The sequence below is a fragment of the Martes martes genome (assembly GCF_963455335.1).
Source record: "Martes martes genome assembly, chromosome: 13".
In the NCBI taxonomy this organism is placed as follows: Eukaryota; Metazoa; Chordata; class Mammalia; order Carnivora; family Mustelidae; genus Martes; species Martes martes.
This window is the reverse complement of record NC_137901.1, coordinates 18401505-18424257: the sequence shown is the minus strand read 5'-3', so window position 1 is coordinate 18424257 and position 22753 is coordinate 18401505. Positions and strand designations below refer to the sequence as shown.

The window sequence follows — 22753 nt, the reverse complement described above, 5'->3', positions numbered from 1 at the left end:
TCTTGTTGACCCGTGCTTAAAAACAGTGCCTGGGACATAGCAAGCACTAGGGAACACTGCATGAATAGAGGCTCACTCAGCTAGTAGGCGCTAGAGCTAGAACTTAAACCCTGGTGTGTTTTTGCCTGCCACCATCCACCATCCACCATCCACTCATTCACGCTGTTTAGCCATCTGCACCTTTTGAGAACAAGGCATAGAAGTATTTGGACTGCTTAATTAAAGATTTTCTAGATTAATGGATTTTTTTTTACTTCTTTGATATCATAAACATCCACTTCTGTTATTTTACTTCTTTATTGCTGACTCTCAGATTGTCCAAAAATCAACAGTCTTTACATTTCTAAGGCAGAAAAAGACTATCTGCAATAAATCGTATCATTTTTTTCATAGGAAGTTAAGACTCCTTAATCTTAGTTTGCCATCCAAAATATATTAAATACTAAAAGCCAAAATTATTTTAAATTTCATGGTATGACACAATTTGAAATTCAGTAGAATTGAAAAAAATGTACTTTGAATCAAAGAGCATTGGGATTTTAGAGTCTTCTGATTATAGGACAAGAAATAGCAAATTACATTGAAATAGGACTGTTTTGATAAAATGGATAGTAGAATAATGAGTTTTTAAATATTTTGTTAAATTGGTTTCCTAATTTTAACAGTTACTTCATGCTTTTTATTTAAAAAAATGACTTGTTTTTGTGCAATGCAGGATGCAAATAGGTTAACAGTTTTTAACAACTGCATTCATACAAGGCATTTGTTATAGAAGTGTTTGTTAATTAGTCCATATCCATGAATAATGCACGCTAGATTGGAATTATTTTTAATTAAATCAAGTTACTGTATAAAGCAAAGGAATGGAATTCCAGATGGCACTCTGCCATCCTTGTTCTTTGATGGACATGAACAAGTGGGAAAAGGCTTCCTTCACTTGGTTACACTTTGAAATAAGTGGCCAATCATTATTAATTCATTTTGCACTCATTGTAATGGCATAAATCATCATAAATTCATTTGGTTTAAAGTGCATATAATGTGTTCTCCCATAGGAATTTCCTTGTAATTGAACTATTAATTAACGCATTTTTTTAATATGACCTTTTTCCCCCTCCTCTGCTATTCAGAGCCAAGGGTGATTCGTGGCCATTTCTTCATTCATGGTATTTTTTAAGTAAGAGGAACAAGAACAAGTTTCTTCTAGGCCCATTGACTGGCCTGACTGGCCTAGGAGGGACCAGAGCTCAAGAAAATGGTTTGTATATTACCTACCAGTGGGACAGCCACAATAATTATGAAGGCTCTCTAAGGGCTCTTTGAAAAATTCTCTGAAATACTATGACTTTGTAATAATTCCAGTAAGCAAATTTCATTCTCCCTTAATAAAAATGGCATGACTCCAGCTTCTCTTTTAATCTCTAGTTCTTTAAACTCCTCCCTGTGGCCGCTGGTTTTCCGAAAGCGTTGGCTGCCGTAAAATCCAGGTTCCCTTGCCTGCAGCAAGGAAGCACTCCGTACTGGTCCCCTGTCCCCTTCTCATGCTCAGTCCTCCCACACCGCCTTCTTCAGCCCCTTCAGTTAGCCAGTGCTGTTTCCTTCTTCATTCAGGGCGTGCTGGTTGCTAGAGGGCTTGTAATAGCTCGTTCTAGAATCTGCCTATGAGGTAACCACAGGACTCCTATAAAGGTCTTCACATGTTAAGGAAGTAGAGGGGGGAAGTTAGCTTTCCCCCAAAGGAAATAAAAATTACAAATGGAAAACTGGGACAAAAATATCAATTTTACAACTTTTTAAGAGATCCTTTCCTATTTAGTGCTATTTCAGCACAAATAGAAACTATGTAAAGAAACACTACTACACGATTCATGTTCATGTCATGAACATGTTGTGTTAGTAGGATCTGTATATGAAAATCAAGGTTTCGGTTAGTATTAAAAGTGTTGTATTGGTGTGTATGAATGGCAGTTGACCCTGTGTGTGTGTAAATAAGTGAATAAAAGCAGTGAATGCAAAGACATCACTACTGTCAGGTTTAGTCTTGACCCTTGTTAGAAATGCAAGAGGAGAAAAAACTAAGATAAGTGTTATTTATTATCATATGGTGCTTAAAACAACACCCAGTGCATATAGAAATATAGAACTATAGTTTTTATAGTTAATGTGTTTTCATAAAATAAACATTCCATAAATGTAAGGTGCATTAATAAAGGGAATCCACACTTTATGATAAGGATGAAGAAATGCCCCAGAAGACAAATTCATTATTACCTAAGTAATAGCGCACACGTGTGCGCGCGTGCGTGTGTGTGTGTTGGCTTGTATGTTAGTCTTTTGAAAGAGCTAGTCGTCATTACCAACCAGATAGTACAAAAATGTTTTGAATTGGTATTTTCTCACTGGTCAGTTCATGACGGGGCAGTATTCATCTTGCCAAAGCAACAAGCTAGTCATGGTAGAATACTGTCAGCTCTTTAATCACTGCTCTCGTAGCTTTATTTTGCTATCTTTCTCTCTGTCCTTTTCTCATTTTTAGTATTTTGCTGTTACAGCAAAGCGTAAATAATTGTCTTGCAGCTTTGCTCTTATGTAGCACTTAAAAAAAAACAGTGAGAATAAAGGTGGAGCACTTTTCAAAAAAATGGTTGAGCTAAAAATCTTGGGATAAAATAGCACTAAAATATGAGCAGTTGTTTTTACTCTTGACTGTGTGACCACAGAATTCAAACAGCCAGAGGTTCTAAGTTAATTGTGATTTATCCAGTGCTGGATTTTAGTGCTTTCTGCTTTTCAAAGCGTCTTGTTTTATTTTGACTTGTTTTCCACTGTTCTGAGCATGTCTGCAGTTTTGGTAGTGTAGTTGTACTTCTGGCTGGACATACACGGTGATGTGGTAGTGGTGTGTTACCTGCTAGATTCCCACTATGAAGCTGCCAGAGTATCAGTTACTTACCTATCTCGGGGGTGAGAAAGACTAGTAATTTGATAAATGGACCTTTAATATGGTCCCAGAATTACTTGAATAATGCTGAATCCTATCCTGTAGCAAAGTGAATTAGGAGCATCTTGGCATTCTCAGGTAAGAGCCAGGGACCCGTAATAGAAATCTTAGTTGTGATACTCATGGTGGGAGAAGGTGCCCTCTATTCCCTCTGTATTACTCTGTGTACCCCCTGTATTACCATTTATTATAAATAGTAATGGTTTCCAAACTTCAGATATTATGGGCCAGCAAAATTTCCAAAAATAAAATCTGAGAGTATGGAACAGTGTTTTACATTTTTTATTTTGCTCACAACAGACATTTAAAAAATAGCACTATCTTCATCAATTTTTTTTTTAAAGATTTATTTATTTATTTTAGAGGAAGAGAAAGCCCATGCATGTGGGGGCGGGAGGGATAGGGGCAGAGACAGAGAGAGAGAGAAAGAGAGAATCTCGAGCAAACTCCCCACTGAGAGCAGAGCCTGACATGGGGCTGGATCTCCCAACTCTGAGATCTTGACCTGAGCTGAAATCAAGAGTTGGAGGTTTAACAGACTGAGCCACCCAGACACCCCTTTATCTTCATCATTTTTAAAAAAACTTATGTTCACCAAAAAAGTAGTAAGAATATAAGCACTCCTTTAAATTGAATAAATTTAGCTTTATGAAAAAGACTTACTGCATTGTTTAATTTTTTTGCATTTTTTTATTTTTGCCATTTCACCATAGAGCCATGGAAACGTCCCCACGGGCCAGTGTAGGTTTGTAGTAGACTTTTGGAAATTTGTGATCTGTGTATAATTTTGTTGACTGTGCTAGGCACACACAGGGTAAAATAATTCTTAGTATTTGCCAAAGCAACAATTATTAAGTGATAACTGAATACAAAGCATGATGTTAAGCCTTATGCCAAACAGAAGTATTTTCAAAAAATTTCATATGCCCTAGGGAACTTACTCATTTAGCAGATGTGAAAAGGTAATAAAAATAAATAAAATTAGTTTTAAAAAATGAAATAAATGCCAGACTATTGTTATTTGAGAAATGTTTGGATAGCGATTGCTATATTAAAAAAGGATTTCATTCTAAGGTAGGCAGGGAAGATATGGGGGACAGTCTAGATGCGCCAGTAGGCCATTTTGTGACCATAATGCAACTAAGTTAGAGCCAAGACAACTGCTCTTACTGTGGATCTTACTATGGTTATATTTAGCTGTTAAACCAGTGACGGCAGCCTTCTCGTTGTGTGAGCAAAGATGAAGGATATATTTTATTTGATCTTCTGTTTGCAGGAGACACTAGCAATTGCAGTTGAAATCAGGCCTTCATTGAGGAGAAGGAGATTGATCATAAAGGGTATAGTTTTGAATCCATAGCTGGGTAGAGCATCAGGAATAAAAGCGTTGTCATAAAGATGCAACTTGTGTTCAGATCTGTACACTGGCCCATTAGACATGTCCTGGGCCACAGAAGCCTGGACTCCTTCCCCAGGCCTGCAGCTAACCACTTGCCTTCTACAGTTCTCGGTTATCTCATCTGAAGCACGGGAATGGATGCTATTTTTCTCAAGTCCTTTCAATTTGAAAATTCTGTGATTCTAATTAATCCATTTGTCTGGGAATGAGTAGATCAGAATTAAAAGGCAATAGGTTTACCCCTTTATAATCACAAGACAACCCAAATATTGATCTTCCTAAAATGAAAATCTAATCAAACCTCTCCTTTGCTTAAAACTTTCAGTGGTTCCCCATTGTCACCAGAATAAACAAACTTCCAGCATGGCAAATGAGGCCCTTTGTGATTGGGCTCTGATACCCTGTCCTGCTTCGTGTCTCACTGTTCTGTTTCATCCACCTGTCCTCTTTTCTCCGTTGCCCATCACCTCAACCTCTTCCTTTTTCCCCAACAGAATTTCTAGCCATACTGAACTATGTGTAACCCCTTGATATGGCCACTTTCTCATTTCCTGGGCTTTAGACATGCTCTTCTCTCGGTAATGCATTCTTTCCACAGTCCTCTCCTTTGAGTAGCTAATTCCTACTCAATCTTCAGGTTTGGGTATAGAAGTCACCTTTCCCTGGACTCCTTCTCATACTTCTAGGACAGGGTTAAGTGCCCCTATTAAGTTCTGTCTGTACACCTTGTGCTTTTAAATATTCTAACACTATTCAGAATGTATTCAAATTACCTATTTGCTCAACTGTCTCCTAAACTAGAATGCATTTCCTTGAGGGAAAGAACTTGGTCTTCTTTCCTTTTGTTTCTCCAGCACTTAGTATTGTATAGCAACACTCCGTAAATAGTTAAGTGCATGAATCTTTGGATGGGTAGGTTGGGACCAAATTGCGGAAAACCTTGCCTGAATGTCAGTCCAGTTGAACTTTTAAATACTGCCATTAAAGAGCCTTTTATGAAGGAATCAGTCATGATGGCAGATAATAACATCATTCTCTGTCTTGCTTTTTCAGTGAGGCACTGTGGAATAGTGGGGCATTTACATAAAATAAAAACATATTTTTATACAAAATTAGATTTCATCTTATACAGATTAAAATACAACTGTTATTGGGTACCGTAGGTTTAAGGAAAATTCTGAGAGATAAAGTTCATAAAATTGTCAAGAGACTTTTCCTGTCAAAAGGGAGGATACGATGGGTATGTGAATTTTAGTTTTTTTATTACCTTGGTCCATGTTGCAGAGCAGCTATCTCTTACGGAAACATAAGTTAAAGTAGAGAATATAGTTAAAGTTGAAAAAGGAATTTTAAATTTACCTCTCCCTTTGGATTATCATAATAACCATTTCTTCAAGGCTCATTCCTTAATATCATCTGCAAGAGTCTGTGATTAGGAAGTTTGAAGCCTTGGGTATCCAGAGTATTCCTTCAGAACATCAGGGTCGTTATTCCTGGTAGCGTTAAAGTTATAAGCGTCTTATTAATCAGCCAAGCTAGAAATCAAAATGTTCAACCTGAGAGCCCTCTTCATCTTCTCTTATTTTACATGTTTTGCTTGGGATAAGTTGTCAGAGATGAGTGTGGAATTTTAACATTCTTCTGTCTTTATAATTCCAAAACAGACCAGTGAAAAATAACCCAGACTCTAGTTAGTAGGTTTAAAATGTGTGTGTTAAATAGGCCATTTTTCTCTCTGCTTCTCCTGCTGCCTCGTACATGGCCTGCCAGAATTGTGGGGATCTTTGCTTTGTGTTACCCAGAAACTGTGATCTTAACTAAACAAGGAGTGATGCTGTAGAAGAATTTTACTTAGGAGATCACTGAATGAAACAGAAAGTGATTTAGGAGAGGGGATGTCGGGACCGTAGGGAACCTGCACTTCCTGCTGGGCTGGGCCTCAGCACTGTGAGGGCAGAGGGTAGATCACACTTGGCAGGGGAGAGGCAGGTACCCTGCTGGACCATTGCAAGGCCCCCGGTCTTTTGAAGTATGCGTACTCATTCTTCTTTTCTGTCATTTCGTTGGAAGGTAAGTGATCACATCCTCTCTGCTGTCCTTCCTACTTTGTCAGAAAAATGATGAAAAACATCAAGAAACCAGCCACTTAACGGTTTACTTTTGCTCTCCGGATAAAATTGTCAGAGTGGGTAAGGGAGCTGCCTCCAGAGTTCCCGCACATGGGGCTGCGAGAAATCAGCAAGGTCCCTAGGATCACAGAATGCTCCTGCCTGTACTGAATGCAGAAATAGTGGAGTACAGTTAAGGAGAGTGATGACTGAAATGCCATAGAATGTTGTATTGAATGGCGGCCTTCCTGCCCCTTCACAACCCTGCTTCCCGGGGACACACCTTCAGGGAGCCCTGTCCCTTGGGTCACACCCATCGCTGCTTGGCCTCCAGGGTATCTGCAGAGAGCGGCAGGGCGGCTCTCTCCATGGCTCTTAGAACTTTCTCAAAGGAAAGAATAACAGAAACGTGGTGGGTTTCTTGACATTTTGAAACCTCATTCCTCCAAACTGGAGCAGGGAGCGGCGTTAGAAATGGACATGCAGGGGCATTTGGGTGGCTCAGTGAGTTAGGCCTCTCCCTTCGGCTCAGGTCATGATCTCAGGGTCCTGGGATTGAGTCCCACATCAGGCTCTCTGCTCAGCAGGGAGCCTACTTCTCTCTCTCTCTCTGCCTACTTGTGATCTCTCTCTGTCAAATAAATAAAATCTTTAAAAAAAAAAAAAAAAAGACATGCAGTCACGGCAGAGATGGTTCCATCGTAGGTCCGTAATGTGTGCAGAGCACTGTGCTCAGTGGTGTGGGAGATGGAAAGTGGCATGAAACATAGTTCCCACCTCCACGAGCAATGGGAAATGCAACAGAAAGGCTTATAATTAAAAATGTCATGCCATAAGGAATGCGCAAGTGCTGCCGGGAAGTAGAGAAGAGTAGGTCACCTGTTTAGAAGGAGTTCCTATTTTTATGATCCACAAAACTTGCTTTTCATATGACATTTACAGGGCTAAGTAGGAGAGTAAAATTTTCAAATGCATTGTATGAATGAAGTCTTGAATTTCAAGCTGTTTCCTTCAGGAGACTTTCCTTGTATACGGACCTTCTCAGTTTACAACAGGAGATGTTGACCCAAGAACCGTGGCCTCCTTGAAATTTTTTTGCAGAATTTGATGGATATGTATATGTATTGTATGTAGTTTCCTGGAGAAAAGACTGATGGATTTCAACGGATTCTTCAAGGGTTCTGTGGCAGAAGATATTCTGAACCATGAACAAACAAAGTGCATTCGCAGACTCTTATCTGGGCTCTCATTTAACAATTGGCTAGGACACAAAAATGAGTAAATGTTTTTTTCTGTTGAATGCACTAAATTAAAGTTGATATGCCACATTCTTAATTTTGAAAACAGACAAGTTCAAGGCGCTATTCGTCATGAGCCCCGACGGCTGCTTGTGGAGCCCTCTCAGGCGCTGGGCCCGTGGCAGGACACTTGGCACGCATCCGTTCGTTCGGCACTCGTGCTCTGTGCGAGAGGTGACTGCTGTTTCCCCCGCTTTAAGACAGGGAAACTGCAGCTCCGGAGTACCTTCTTCAGCCGGCCCCGTGATAAGTCATGAAACTGTGGTTACTTCCCTATCTTAGATCTGAAACCCGTGTGCCCCTTAACCAGTCTGCTGTACTGTCCTGTGGTTTGTAAACGGTTTTGTTTCTTCCCCTCGAGAAACAAACAGCCTCTTCTAAATTGCAGTTTGCTCTTCACGATCCCTATTTTCTTTTGTAAATGTCAAAATGCCTTTTGGAATCGATGAGCTTTTACAGCTTAACGGCCATTAGGCTTATGTATACAAATTGTTCGCATTATCTCCAACATAAAGAAATACTTGTTAATTAAAATCAAGATCATTTCATCAGGTTTAGAAGTGATATCGAACTGTCTTTTAATTTCTTTACCAAACCTGCGTGAAGAATTTACCACATACTTCACACGGTTGTGCTGGATCAGTATAGCGGAGTATGGAGAAACAGAGATGCTTGTGGGGGAAACTTCTTTTAAAACTACACCTCTACCTTCATCCTTCATCCCTGCTGATAAACATCACCTGTGATGACAAGTGTTACTGAAGGAAGTCTTAGACATAGGAACTCTGTTAGGTACAGAAGAAAGATGAATACCATATAACGTTATTTGAAACCATCTCCATCTTGCAAAATGTTGAGTAGGGAGAACCCTTGTTTGGAAGTTAGGATCACTGGTAGGTTTTGAAATGATATATACTTAATTATACATAATTCTTTTGAAATTAAAACATTTTAGAATGTGGTATAAAATATTGTAGCCTAATGTATCTCTTTTAAGTATGTGACTGAGCAAACTGTAAACTAGAGATCTTTTATAGTCTTAATGTTGAAAACACCTGTTCAGTTAAAAGAAAATCAAAAGTGGTTTATACTTTGAAAATATCTTCAAAGAAAATATCACAAAAGTAAATTACTTTATTGCTCTGCCTTTTATTTTGTAATTTTAGGTAAGGCACTGACATTTCTTCTGCTGCAGCCCCCGAGCCCCAAACTTCCTCCACACAGTACGATCCGAAGAACAGCCATCGATCTGATTGGACGTGGTTTCACAGTCTGGGAGCCTTACATGGATGTGTCTGCTGTCCTCATGGGGCTTCTCGAACTCTGTGCTGATGCCGAGAAGCAGCTCGCCAAGTACGTGCTCAATTCCAGTTAATATGTGGGGTTTTTGTTTGTGTTTTTTTGGGTTGGTGATTTGTTTATTTGTGTTCAAGGTCATTGATTGCCCTTGATAGACTGTGTGTTTTTAATTGACAAAAAAAAAGATAAATATCTCAATATATGAAATTTTGGATATAGACAAGGAAGGGGAAGTATACTTCTGTAATTTGGGCACATGTGGGATTTAGCATTGAGTCAGTGAATGACTGATCTATGACGTTGTGCCTTGACATATTACTGTAATAAGAGTAAACATATCACTTTTAAGGAAAATTATATATATATACTTGCTCAAAAATGTTTTCCTGATAGAATACATGGCCAAATAGTTTGGGGAATCATTCCTTCATACTCATGGTAATTTTTAAGTTCACTTTAATGGGGTTTCACTCGCACACAGTCAAGGACCAGTGATTGCAGAGATCCAGGGAAGCAATAATGAGAGTAGAGGGAGGCAGATGAGTTGAAGGAGCTGCTGAAATGAAGTAAGTGGGAAGCCGTTGGTGGCCAAGTGGCCAGGAATGATGGGAAGGGGATTGGGAGTAGTAATGTCGGCTTGAGAACTCAGCCTCTTAATTCCTGGAGGAAGGTTTTTGGTTTTTTATTTTTATTTATTTATTTTTTTAAAAGATTTTATTTATTTTAGAGAAAGAGAGAACGGGGGAGGAACAGAGGAAGAGGGTCAAGCAGACTCTTTGGTGAGCACAGAGCCTGAGGTGGGCCTCAACATAGGGCTCAATCCCATGACCCTGAGATCATGACTCAGCCAAAACCAAGAGTCAGACACACTTAACCAACTGAGCCACCTAGGCACCCCGTTTTTGTTTTTTTAGTATAGCCATCCTCACAGGGGTGAATTCCTAGTGGTAGGAATCCTTGACTGGCCCATGATGCCTCTCTTAATGTAAATGTTTATCACCTTGTTGATTTTCTCAGTGAATGGCATTTCATTCTGATCTCTGTTGACCTTGGAAAAAACTAGAATTCTCTGCCCTTTTCTTCGTGGTTGTCTTTCTCATTTCCCACAGTTCCCAGTTAAAAGGCTAGACTGGGATGCTGTGGCTTTGTCTACAGACTGGGCATGCCCAGCCCAAAGTCCCACGATGGATTGGTAGGAGACAGTATTCATTTCCAATTTAGGTAGCTGCCCCTCCCCCCAGTCATTTTGCCATGCTTCCTAAACATTACCTCTGTGTCGCTCCCTAGCTGTATGTTCTTCAACAAATCACTTCATCTCTTACCTCAGTTCCAGTAAGGGTGGTGATGCCATTGTCATTGTTTTAGTGTCCAGCAGGTCAAGAGCTGCTCCGTTCTAGAATGAATAGTTTGACATAACAGCAGCCCAGATAGTTTTTGGATATAGGAGGCCTGAGGGTTCTTGATTGACATTAGGAATTAGGAGGGAACTGGACTCATTGAATTTGAAGCAACAGTAAGAGGCAGCTGGCCTTTGTGCAAAGCCCAGAACATATTTCCAATCCTTTGCCCTCCTGTTGGCTGCAGCTGCCCTGTATACCTTCCAGTTTGGTTTTGACCTAATTTTATAGCCTATTTTCAAAGCTGATCTAAACGTAATTTCAAGAGTATACAGTCTTGTTTTCTTGCTTGGGAGAAGTGGTGGGCTTTATTTTAGGTGTAGTATTTAATATTTTGTTTTATTTTGCTTTTAAATCAGTTTACATGAAGCTTATATCAGCAAACATAAAGATGCAGTGTGTTTTATCTGCATGTAGTATGTCCACAGACACAAATGCTTTTAGCTCTTCGGTAGCTAATTTAAATCTTGCTATCACATCCTTTTCTGTCATGAAGATTAGTATAACTCTCTATACACAGCTCTAAATAAAGGAACGTATCAGCATGTAGCCTTGAGGAGTCCAATGTAATTTTCATCATGATAAATTGCATAATAAGCAAGAAAATGTTTGCTTATTAATCTATAACAAGATTTAGATTGAAAATGGCCTATTACATCCATGACACACTTGGTACAGGCTGCAGAAGGGCTAAGATGGGGCGAAACGGAGCAGGGCCATGTGCCTCTGACCCTCGTAATGCCTGCCTACCGGCACCCCTCTGTGCCTGACTGACTCTGTGCTCCGGAACAGGGCTCAGCCCTTGCTTCTGACGGCGATGTTAAACTCGCTTTATGAAGAAGCTTCTGTGTTAGGCTTGCACTGTTCAAAATCTCAGTTCATGTTAATTGAAAAAGAAAAAAACCTACACAATGCTTCCCTCTTTACTCCCATTCTGAGGGAGGGGATTGGGTGGGGTAGCCAGCTCAGGCTGCTCCCAATCCTGGAGACATATGATAGCAGAGTTTCTTTCTTCCCCTCTCCCCCATATCTTGACATCCTCTGTCAGAGGTGATTCCTGAGAGGTCTCTTGAGAAACTGTAGACGACTCGATGGAAAGGGCATTTTTCCAGAATTAAAATGCCTTTATTCTAGAAATCAGACCGAGAATTTTACTTCTTTGAAGTCAAAAGAACACCGGTTATTTTCTAATGTTTTCAACTATGTTACTAACCTTTAAACTATGTCTGTTAACTAAGCAAGCTTTTACTGAGTAGTTAATATATAGAAGGAGCACTACTGGGTCTTGTATGTAGTTACAAATTTGCATCAAACACAGATCCTGTCTCCAAGGCACTTGCAGTCTGAAGGAAAGACAACATCTTGTCCGGGGGTAACCATGATGCAAAGGGAGGAGGAGAGTAAGAGGCAGGGACGCTCAGAGGATGGGGAGATGAATTACAGCTGGGTGCTCAGAAGGGATGCTGGGAAGAGTTGTATTTGCATTCCTCATTTGAATAATTTTGAGGAGAGGTGGAAGAACAAGGACATGCAAAAGGACAGAGATGGGAAGGTACAGGCATGCCCAGCAGCAGCAGATGCTGATGAGCTCCTTCAAACACAGGGCGTGTGACTATACACGTTGTTTTTATTTAATTTTAGTCATTCCTTGCAGAACTTAAACTGTGGGGAGTTCCTATCTAAAACTTGAACATAAGTTCCTTCCCAGTTATCTCTGGGCAATAGAATTAGGGCAAAAAAGAGGATTGGTTTCTCATTTTATTTTATAAAATGATTATAAACATGATAATAGAAGATTATAAAACAAATCTGAAAGAGGTTCTGTCTCTTGTCCACAGAAACACTGATCAGTGAGAAAGGTGGGGTTCAGACCTAGGGCTCCTTGACCCCACGAGCTTTGCTTCTACTGCTGTCCCGTCTGCACCCCCAGAGTTAAAGATCCAGAGAACAGCGAACGTAAAACAGGCAATTCAAAGGACATAAAAGTGGTCAACTCAGAATTTTCAGTGCACTTTCAGATCTTAAAAATATACCGAATGAAATAATTTCCATCGAGAATTTTGTACCTTCTAGAAATTAATAACCTATTTAAATATCAGTAACCTCCTTGAGTGCCCGGGCCATGTATTATGTATTTATTCATAACACTGTCACATGATTTGTTTCAATAAACATTTAAGTCAAAGAATTTTAGGGATGAAAATCTTCAGCAACATTCAATCCGGAGCTCACAATATGCTATTCAATAAAAACAAGATTAAGAGAGATGAAACACCTCACCTGAGATCTCACCAGAACTAGAAGAGCTACAAGTCTTCTGACTCCCATTTGTCTTCTCCCATGCCGGTATAGTCATGCCACCTTTTATGTTACCAGTGACCCACAGGTAGAATTGCTAAGGAATTTTTAAAGTTAATGATTATGGGCTGCTCATTCACGATGAACTCTAATAGAAAATGCAGGCTGCCCTTCACTGAAATCATAGAGCCTTTCCTAGCTATTTGTGAGAAAAATAAAAAAACATGCAGTATGGGAGCGCCTGGGTGGCTCAGTGGGTTAAAGCCTCTGCCTTCAGCTCAGGTCATGATCCCAGGGTCCTGGGATCGAGCCCCTCATCGGGCTCTCTGCTCAGCAGGGAGCCTGCTTCCTCCTCTCTCTCTGCCTGCCTCTCTGCCTACTTGTGATCTCTGTCAGATAAATATATAAAATCTCAAAAAAACAAAACAAAACAAAACACATGCAGTATTACGTTTTTTATAAATTTATCTTTTTCTAGGTCACCATGGTTATATATATATATAGATAAAATGTTAGAGACAGCAGAAAAATCCTACTCTGTAAGAGAACAGAAAAATCCTTGTGCTTTTAGAAGGCTAGACTCCATTCTGTACCTGATGTGGTCTGGGTGTGATTCTGTTTTCCCAGCTCCTTTGCAGGGCCTTTACTCTGAAAGACAATAGCAGAAGTGTGCTGGCCCCCACTGCTGAAAGCGGGCAGTCTCTCACGCACTGCCAAGATGGAAGGACATTAATGAATTACCAAAAGCCCATTGCTTTTCTGGAATATTCCTCGCTTACCAAACTTTAAAAGAAAAACATAGAGTCAAGTAGAAACCACACATGCTTTGATAACATACAGATAAGTCCCAAATGTTAGATATATTCTCTTTGAACTATATACAGTTAGAGAAAAAGAATCGACATTTTAACTCAAATTTCAACCGTATTTTTTTATATATAGGGTAGGGAGTAGAGAAAAGAACATATATAAACACTAAGGTATTTTAGGATTTTATATTTAAACTATTTTTCCTATTCACATGATACTTATTTTATTTTTTTATTTTAGAGAGTGCATGTGCACCAGTGGTGGGGGAGGGGCAGAGGAAGAGAGAGAATCCCACACAGGCTCCATGACCAGTGTGGAGCCCATCACAGGGTTCAGTCTCAGGATCCCGGGATCATGACCTGAGCTGAAATCAAGAGTTGGACATTTAACTGACTGAGCCACCCACGCACCCCAATTGTTTATTTTTAATAGAAAATTTATAATTTGAGGGAACTGTTAACTAAATTCTGTTAGCATAGTTTTTACATTACAACTCATAGTTGCAAATGTATGCAACATATAGGAAACAGGTTAAAAGATGGGCACGTATTGGGAGAATTACATTTGTGTTGAGACTAATGCCACCTTTGAATTATTAAATTAAGGTTTAACATGACAGATAAGAATTGATGATTCCATATTACATTAAAAACACTTGTTAGTACATCTGTTTTTACCAGGAAGAGGTAAGATGGGATGCCCAGTTGTTATGTAATTAGGTATGCATTTTCAAAATAATTTTAGTCTTTGTTTTCACTGAGGAGTGTTTTCAGTGCCCTGATACTCTGTCTTCGTCGGCTTGGACTGCCTTAACAAATAGCACAGACTGGGGGACTCCAGGACTCCAACAATAGAAATTTATTTCTCATAGTTCTGGAAGCTGGGAAGTTCAAGAGGAAGGTGCTGACAAGGCAGGTTTCTTTCTTTCCTTTCTTTTTTTTTTTTAATTAACATAGAATGTATTATTTGTTTCACGGGTACAGGGGTGTGATTCATCAGTCTTACACAACTCACAGCACTCACCGTAGCACACACCCTCCCCAGTGTCTATCCTCCAGCCACCCCAGCAACCCTCAGTTTGTTTCCTGACAGGTTTCTTTCTGAGACCTCTTGTCTGGACCTATAGGTGGCTGCCCGGTGGGTGGCTCTGTGCTCACATGACTCCTTTGTGCTCACAATTAGGAGAGAACGAGTGCAAGTTTTCTGGTGTCTCTCATACGGCAGGAATCCTATCATGAGGGCCACACCCATGTGGCTTCATCTAACCCTGATTACCTCCCAGAGGCTCCGTCTCCGTACACATAGGGACAAATTTTCAGGGGAAACAAACATTTAGTCCATAATACCGTTGACCGTGATTTGTGGGTTATTCTATGAAAGTTTAAGTGCTTTTTCCCCTGAATATTCTCTTACAGTATTCCTTAATTTGACAGATGGGGAAGTCTGACAATTGTAGATGGTGACATTTAACTATAGTGGTCTTACATGTGACTTTTAAAATGCTTTTACTACAACGGAGTAAGGGTTAGAACAGGATTAATGAGCAGTCACGAAAGGAATGAGCTTAGCCTGAGTGGACTATTTTTCTATTCATGATTTTTATTTACAGTATCTATCATCTCTGGTATTTCATATGGGATGTGTGTACCGAAATGCTGAGTAAAAGAGAGAGTATGTCATATCTTTTTTTTAAACTAATGACCCATCTTATAAACCTATATAACAAATGATCTGCATAACAGCCAGATAAGCAGGATCGGATGAAAAGAGTAAGTTCTGTATTTACATAGATTCCAGAATAAGGCAGATACCCCTTTAATTTCACAGCTCTGAGAGTGTGATCCTTCACTCAGTTAGAATCCCACATTAAAATATATCACATACACAGTGCACCTTTGACTTTCAAGATAACTACATGTAGAATTAGACTTCGTCTGTTGGGACTACTAGATCAATTACTCTGACTTCATTGCTTGGTCAGTTCAGTCAAATAACTGGCTTAAGTGATTTTTTTTTCCTGTTGGATTTGCCAGGTAACTTCATTTAGCATGTAACTATTGAGCTACCACTCTGTCCAAGGGCTGCACTAGGCACTTTGGGGGGATCACAGGATTAGAAGGCATGGTACCAATCTGCACAGAGTTCACAATACAAAACTAATTCGTAATGCCTGGCAGAATCAGATTCAGCGTTAAGAGCCTAGAATAAATGGGTTTCGTTGTTGGTTGTTTTTGTTTTAATAGATTGTAATTGAATGCTCTAGCAATTGCAGAACAAGTAGGCTTCCACAAGAACTGAAGAGAAGGGAGGGGGGACAGGGTGCTAATGGGGGGGATGGGGAGTAAAGAAGCATAAGCCACACTCTACAGTCAAAAAAGGAATGGAATTTTAGGGACCAACCTTGAAATTAGCCTGGCATCAGGAGCATGGTGTTGAAAAGACTGAGTTATAAGTTAGTGAAACTAGATTATGGAGGGCCTAGAACCTCAAGCCAAGGAGTTTAAGATTTTTCTTAGAAGCCCTGGGACCCACTTGGGTTTTTAATCAAGTTAACCATGAAATAAAGCTAGTGCTTTTGGAAGATGACTGGCAGTGATGCATTAAGCAGACTACAGAGAGGAGAGAAGGTTTGCCTTCTTCCCCTGTGCCTTGGCCACTCCTCCCTGTTCTCACACTCCCAGCCCTCCTGCCTGTGCCCTATGCGTGTGCAGAACCCTGACCTCAGAGCAGTAGCTGTGTCCACATTACCAAGTCCTGCACTCCAGCCATCGGATACTGATCATGGGGGTCACTCAGACGTACCCTTTGACGCCTCTACAAATTGTTGGATGTTCCAACTTCCACTGAATTCATGAGCAATACTTTTGTATGTCTTTGGTTAGCTTCCTTACCTGTTACCCTACAGCTTCTCTTCCAGACGCCAGACTTTACCCTTGTTCTTCCCACAAGAAGTTTGCTGATTTCCCCAAATTCACAGGATTGTTTGCTGAGATGGATTAAGGCTGATATGTGGCTGGGCCTTTAACTTTGAAACCAGTGACCTGCTGTTAGTTGATCCCATTTTCTTTTCACTTTATTTCTTTTTAAAATTTTTTAAATTTATTTATTTGTTAGAGCGAGCAAGCACAGGCAGACAGAGTGGTAGGCAGAGGGAGAAGCAGGCTCCCTGCCGAGCAAGGAGCCCGATGTGGGACTCGATCCCAGGATGCTGGGATCATGACCTGAGCCGAAGGCAGCCACCCAACCAACTGAGCCACTCAGGTGTCCCTTTCACTTTATTTCTATGTGTGGGAGTCATCTTGGGTTAGAAGAAGCATCTGTTGTATGTATAATGTAGGTGAGATGCAGGGCTGGTGATTTTTACATTTGCCTGCTCATTTAATCTTCGCGACAACCTTGTGAAGTTGTTACTTTACTAGACCCATTATCCACACATCGTGCTTACTCAGTCCAGGGTAGCCACAGGGCACAGCATAAGGAGAGGGGGACAGTATCCACTTGTCATCCTCAGGTGAACTGAACACATGCACGCATAATCATTCATTCTCATTATTTCTGTTCCCTCCCATCCCCCCCGCCCCCCGACCTTGGCTTCCCACTAAACTTTTCTCCTCCAGAAGGAACAGAGAAGGGCTGGAAGAGAGGTGGGTGGTAGGGTTGGCAGGATCTTGTTTGTGGGAGTTGAACTCTGGTTTCCAACTCCAAGAGGTCACAGTAGCACACAGCAGGGATGGGTGGGACTCTTCTGGACTCCAGGAGGAAGCTCTAACACTTGGCCTGCAGAAGGCAGATCCCATCTCAGCAGCTCAGAGGCAGTATAGCCACGGGGAGGGCAGACAGGCAGCCGGAACCATGAAGTTCAGCAGGGGCAACGTGTCCTCTATCGCTCAGTTAGCCTTGATACAACCTAGCAACTTTAGGGCAGCTACATCATTAACATCCATAAACATCTGTGGTTCAGATACAACCCTCAGTGAGGTTCCCTAAGCTTGGTCAAGCCATGTATCGCCTCTCCCATTCCTGTAAAGTTGGTCATTTGTACCCACATATAAGATTTCTTTCTTTAGCCCAGTTTAATCTGAGGACTTTTTGAATCCAGTTCCGCCATTTAGTACAGTTGCTTTCCATTACAACTTTATACCCACACCACTGGTTAACTGTGCATCTGTATCTTCATTTAATCACGATTGACGTTGAAAAGAACAGAGCTGAAGTTCACATGTTACAGCATCCCACTGGAAACCTCACTCAGGGATGCAATCTAGCCATTCATCCAAAGTCGCTCAGCTTAGTCATGTTACAGTTCATTAATCCAGTTAACAACAATATGGGAAAGCCCTCTCCCCTTTATTTTCTCCGAAGTTCAGCTGTTTTAGGAACATTGTACTACTACCTTGGCTCCTTGCTCTGGACCTGATTTCTCCTTCATAAAATGCCAATACCACCCCCCTCTTAGGGATGTTCTGGGCAGATGCAAGAAGACATGAAACCGCATGGGAAAGCTCAGTTTCAAACCTAGACCCTGGGTTCCACGTCCAGTTCTTTCTCCTCTCTCTCATGCCTTCCAGACATAGGCCGGGCTGCCCAGGAGGTAGACATTCCTGCCCCATGGTTGACTGCTGGGCAGGGAGGTTGCCTGGGGATCTTTTCCAACTCCCAGCATTCCATGACTTTATTGATCTTAGGAAATTTGATTTAGGTTTGCTCAGAATTATACTTTTTAAAAAAGATTTTATTTATTTATTTGCAAGAGAGAGAGACAGAGATAGAGTTAGCAAGAGAGAGCGGAAGTGGGGAGGAGAGGGGGAAGCAGACATCCCCCTGAGCAGGGAACCCCATGCTGGGCAGGGCTCGGCTGGATCCCAGAACCCTGGGATCATGACTGGAGGCAAAGGCAGACGCTTCACTGACTGAGCCACTCAGGCATCCCTAACATACCATTTTTTCTTTCAGCCTTTCAATATTATCAACACCTTTTCATACTGATTTGAGAAACATCATAGAATATCTCAAAAATTATTTAGCTTTTGAATTTTTTAAAACTTAAAATATGATCAGAACTTTATAACAATTACTGAGCAGTCTAGGTTAGTTAGCATTAATCACATAGTGAGCATTTCCTTTGCAGAATTCTCAATAGTAAAATTTAATCCCAAAAAGAACCTGGCTAACTACCCGACCTTGCTTTACTGCTGAACACTTCTTTCTAGGCCCTACTGCGTGCCTGGGGCATAGGATTTTCCGTGGAGGTGGTGTGTCTACCCACACATTCTTTCTGTTTCTTGTTCAGTATGTGTGTGTTATGTCAGCTCACATCTTTCTTTTTAGTAGTAAACATCAAAGGATTGCCTCCATCCTCCTCTCCAAGTTATTGCTTTGTATCTACCCTCAGTTTGGAAAAAAGACTGGAGGCAGTTATATTATCAGTCAAAGATTTAAGCAGTGTAGTAGTGACCAAGAAATTATAAGCAGAATTTTCTATCATCAATTTACCTTCTCTTAACAATGATAAGAATGCCTATGTAATGCATACTTATTTTCATCAAAAACTTAAAATGATTCTTAGACTAGTCATAGAAATAATTGTAAACATTTTGAGAATTTTTAGTAAACATAATCCAGTTTACACATGAAGCATACAGACTAATTACAGCAGGACAGATCTTAATATAATTTCATGTGGGTATGTAAGTATCAAAATTATGTAATTTTAAGTAGCAAAATTAGAGAGAAACTATAATGGATCTCTTACCGAGTAGCAAAATGCTCCTTGTATACAGCTGACGTTGGATCACATGCTACATTTTAATGAAGTCTTACTACTTTCTACAGTAGTCTATATAAAATTTGCAAGAAGCTTACAAACATAATATTATCATTTTTATATTTTGGGGTGGCAAAGGAATATAACATCACTATTCTATCAGGATATTCCAACAGTTTGGGAAGATTTATTTCATCCTGTACCTATTTTTATATGTTACCTGAACAGTGCCATGCCTATGAACTTTATAGAGAGAAAATAAGTATCCATTAATATGATCTTTGCATCGATACAAAGTAACAATTGGCAGAACATGCTGACTAGTAGATTGGTTCTAAAAGTATTGAGCATGGGGTAAATTAACAGTACTGAGGATATTTTAAACTAAAAATAATGTTAAAAACTAAAAATAATTTTTGCAGTTTTTTCAGTCCTTTTGATAATTATATGGACAGAAGTGAATTTTGCTTCCTTTCAGATACACGTCCTTAAATGAAGCCTTTTTCTGTGCCCTTATAAACAAATTATTTGCCTTTAATTTTTTTAGCAAAAAATTTGAAAATACTCAGCACAGTCTTCTTTCTTGCCTGATTCTGAGCTTTGTGATATGCATTCAGTACTAGTTCTTGATAATTTGTTAACAAGGCGTTTTTAACACTTTGGACAGATGCACATACTGTTTTCAATCTTCACGGTTAATTATTCGATTTTGTGTTTGATGCCAGAACACCCTGACTCCTAATCACTGCTCATTGTTGCAAGTCCATTATATTCTAACTGTTTGAGTGCTCCCATTGACCTTGAACTGACATTATAAGCTGTGTCTAATCTTTTCAGTCTATATTTCTAATGCTTCTTTTCTTTTTTCCTTTTTTCCTGATCCCTGTTTAGCATCACAATGGGGCTGCCTCTTAGCCCTGCAGCTGACTCCGCCCGCTCTGCGAGGCATGCCCTCTCGCTCATTGCCACTGCCAGACCACCCGCCTTCATCACAACTATAGCTAAAGAGGTGAGCAGAACCTCTCTGTGTGCTCCATCTCCTCATTTAGAGGAACTATTAGATATTGTGAGCTGAGGGTCCATATCCACAAATAATCCTTCCAGTTTGTTCTAGAACAATGCAAGTTAATAATTTAGTGCCGAAATGAATACGTATGTACCTGTGTGCATGTACCCTGAATTCCACTGCAGTACAGTCATTACTTGTGCTTTTTGTATTCATTTCTGTTCTCAAAGTTAACTTACTTGCAAATATTTGAAATTAATTTTTCAATCTGAAATATAGCAGCCTTATTCAAATTAAAATATGCTAAAGATACTCCCATTTTACAAATGTAAATATCTGCCTGTAATCAACACTGAACTTATTTAACACTGGCTTTTCAACTGTAAACAAAAATGTAAGTCATAAACTTGCTAATTGTTTTTCCTATTGCATGTCACAGATAAAGACTTGAATGCCAATTGATTCCCACTTCTTAGTGTTCTAACTAATTGCCCACATCTAACTGAAAAACTAGTAAAGAACAATGAACCAATTATAGGATCTTTCCTGTAGGTCTTAGTAGTGGGAGAGAAGGATGATAAGCTCCTACATTTTTTTTAAAGGTTTGTTCCATTTCAGCATGAATAATGTGCAGACTTGGTGTCCGTGGGGTATGAGCTCTGCCTGAGTTGTTTTTCCTGTAGCTATGATGAATTTTTAAAATACTAAATAAATACCTCTGAGTCTGCCCTGATAACCTGAAACCTACTGGGCCTGTGTCTGCCCCAGAGCCATCCTTAATAGGCATGCAGCAAATATTTGTGACGTGAAGGTAGTTAGAAGGGACGAAGGAAGGTTCTAATAGATTGTATGGGTTAATAGGAGGTGGTGGGACTCTGAATTCATACCTAAAATAAATCTGTAGAGTAAGGGGGTGTGTTTTTCTGATAGTGCATAGTGTTACAGTGAGGTTACACTGTATTTAAAGTATGCATATGTATGTTATATATCTATAATTTATAGGTATGTATTTAGATGAAGAACATATATATAAATGACAGATTTCTTATATAACAGAAATATATTTATAAATGAACAGATTTATTAGCCATGGAATTTTTAATCAGCTTTTAATCAGTTGAATATGCATTGATAGTAATATTGAATATATTGAATAAAGCTTACATCAGTCTGACCACATATATAAGTCCTCTAAATGCGAGCCATAAAACTGCCTCTTTAAAGAATAAGCAAGTATTTGTGTTAATTGTGTTCTTGAACTTAGTTTTCACCATTTCTGTATGAATATTTTTAAATGAACTGTTAGAATAGCCATGGTTTGGATTTATTCTACTCCAGCATTTGGTTACAAAGACATTTTTAAAATATTTTAATGTTAATGTTTTACTAATTACCAGTTGATTCCTACATTCTTAGTGTTCTAATATTTCAGTGTAATAGTTCACAGTTATTACCTTGTAAAAATAAGTTTTCCACTTCATTTAGAGTTTTAGAGTGAGATCCTGAAGTATTTCTCACTGTCCCCTTCCCTGTCATGTCCCATCAAGTGTTCTTTCTCCTCCAAATGATTAAGACTTATAGTTTGTACAGGGAAGAAAAATCACAGTGAACTAATATTCTTTACAGTGCTTATTATTTTTGGAGGCACGTTCATTCACATTTCCCAGCTTCATTATAGAGCACCAAGAACAGTGCCTAGGACACCGGAAGTCTTCTATAAACATCATTTACTATTACTACTTGAGAGCAAGTCTGATGTCTCTTACATGCTGGGTATCTCCTAACCACTGTCCACCTCAGCAGCAAGTAGACCAAATTCACAAACCTTCAGTCTGTTTTTGGAAAAATATCACAGTAGTGTTGTATTAAAGCCTCATGTAATACTCAGGAACTTACAGAATTTTATTAAAGGATACTTACTGAGTTTTTATTGTACTAAATACTTTGTTTTGCAATCCAAAGTGTTTTCCGACCCACCCCAAGAAAGTTGTTCTGTTGATTTTCATTTTTTTCCCCTACTGTATTAACAAGGGAAAAATAAACGAGTGGCGAGAAATGCAGAACTGAATCTAGTGTCAGCCGTGTCTCCAGCATTGAAATGTCTTCACAGGTGCACAGACATACAGCTCTTGCAGCAAATACCCAGTCGCAACAGAACATGCACACAACAACTCTTGCACGAGCTAAAGGGGAAATTCTGAGAGTCATTGAGATTCTTATTGAAAAGATGCCCACAGATGTTGTGGATCTTCTCGTGGAGGTAAGGATATCCTGCTTTAAATGTTAGAGCAGCAGCCTAAGTTAAGTATGTCCACATAGTAATATAAATCTGCATTTTTATTTCCAAAGAAAGTAAAGAAAAAGAATCAAAAG

The 22753-nt window shown here is 39.6% G+C and overlaps 1 protein-coding gene across 1 annotated transcript in view; it reads left to right on the top strand.

Annotated features, from left to right (window-relative positions):
- The window catches only part of WDR7 (WD repeat domain 7), a 331238-nt gene that overhangs the window by 216330 nt on the left and 92155 nt on the right, over positions 1-22753 (top strand). Inside the window, exons 21-23 of the mRNA XM_080821004.1 lie at positions 8973-9159; positions 20266-20383; positions 22491-22640. Coding sequence (XP_080677130.1) covers positions 8973-9159; positions 20266-20383; positions 22491-22640 — 455 coding nt within the window. The remainder of the gene's footprint in view (positions 1-8972; positions 9160-20265; positions 20384-22490; positions 22641-22753) is intronic.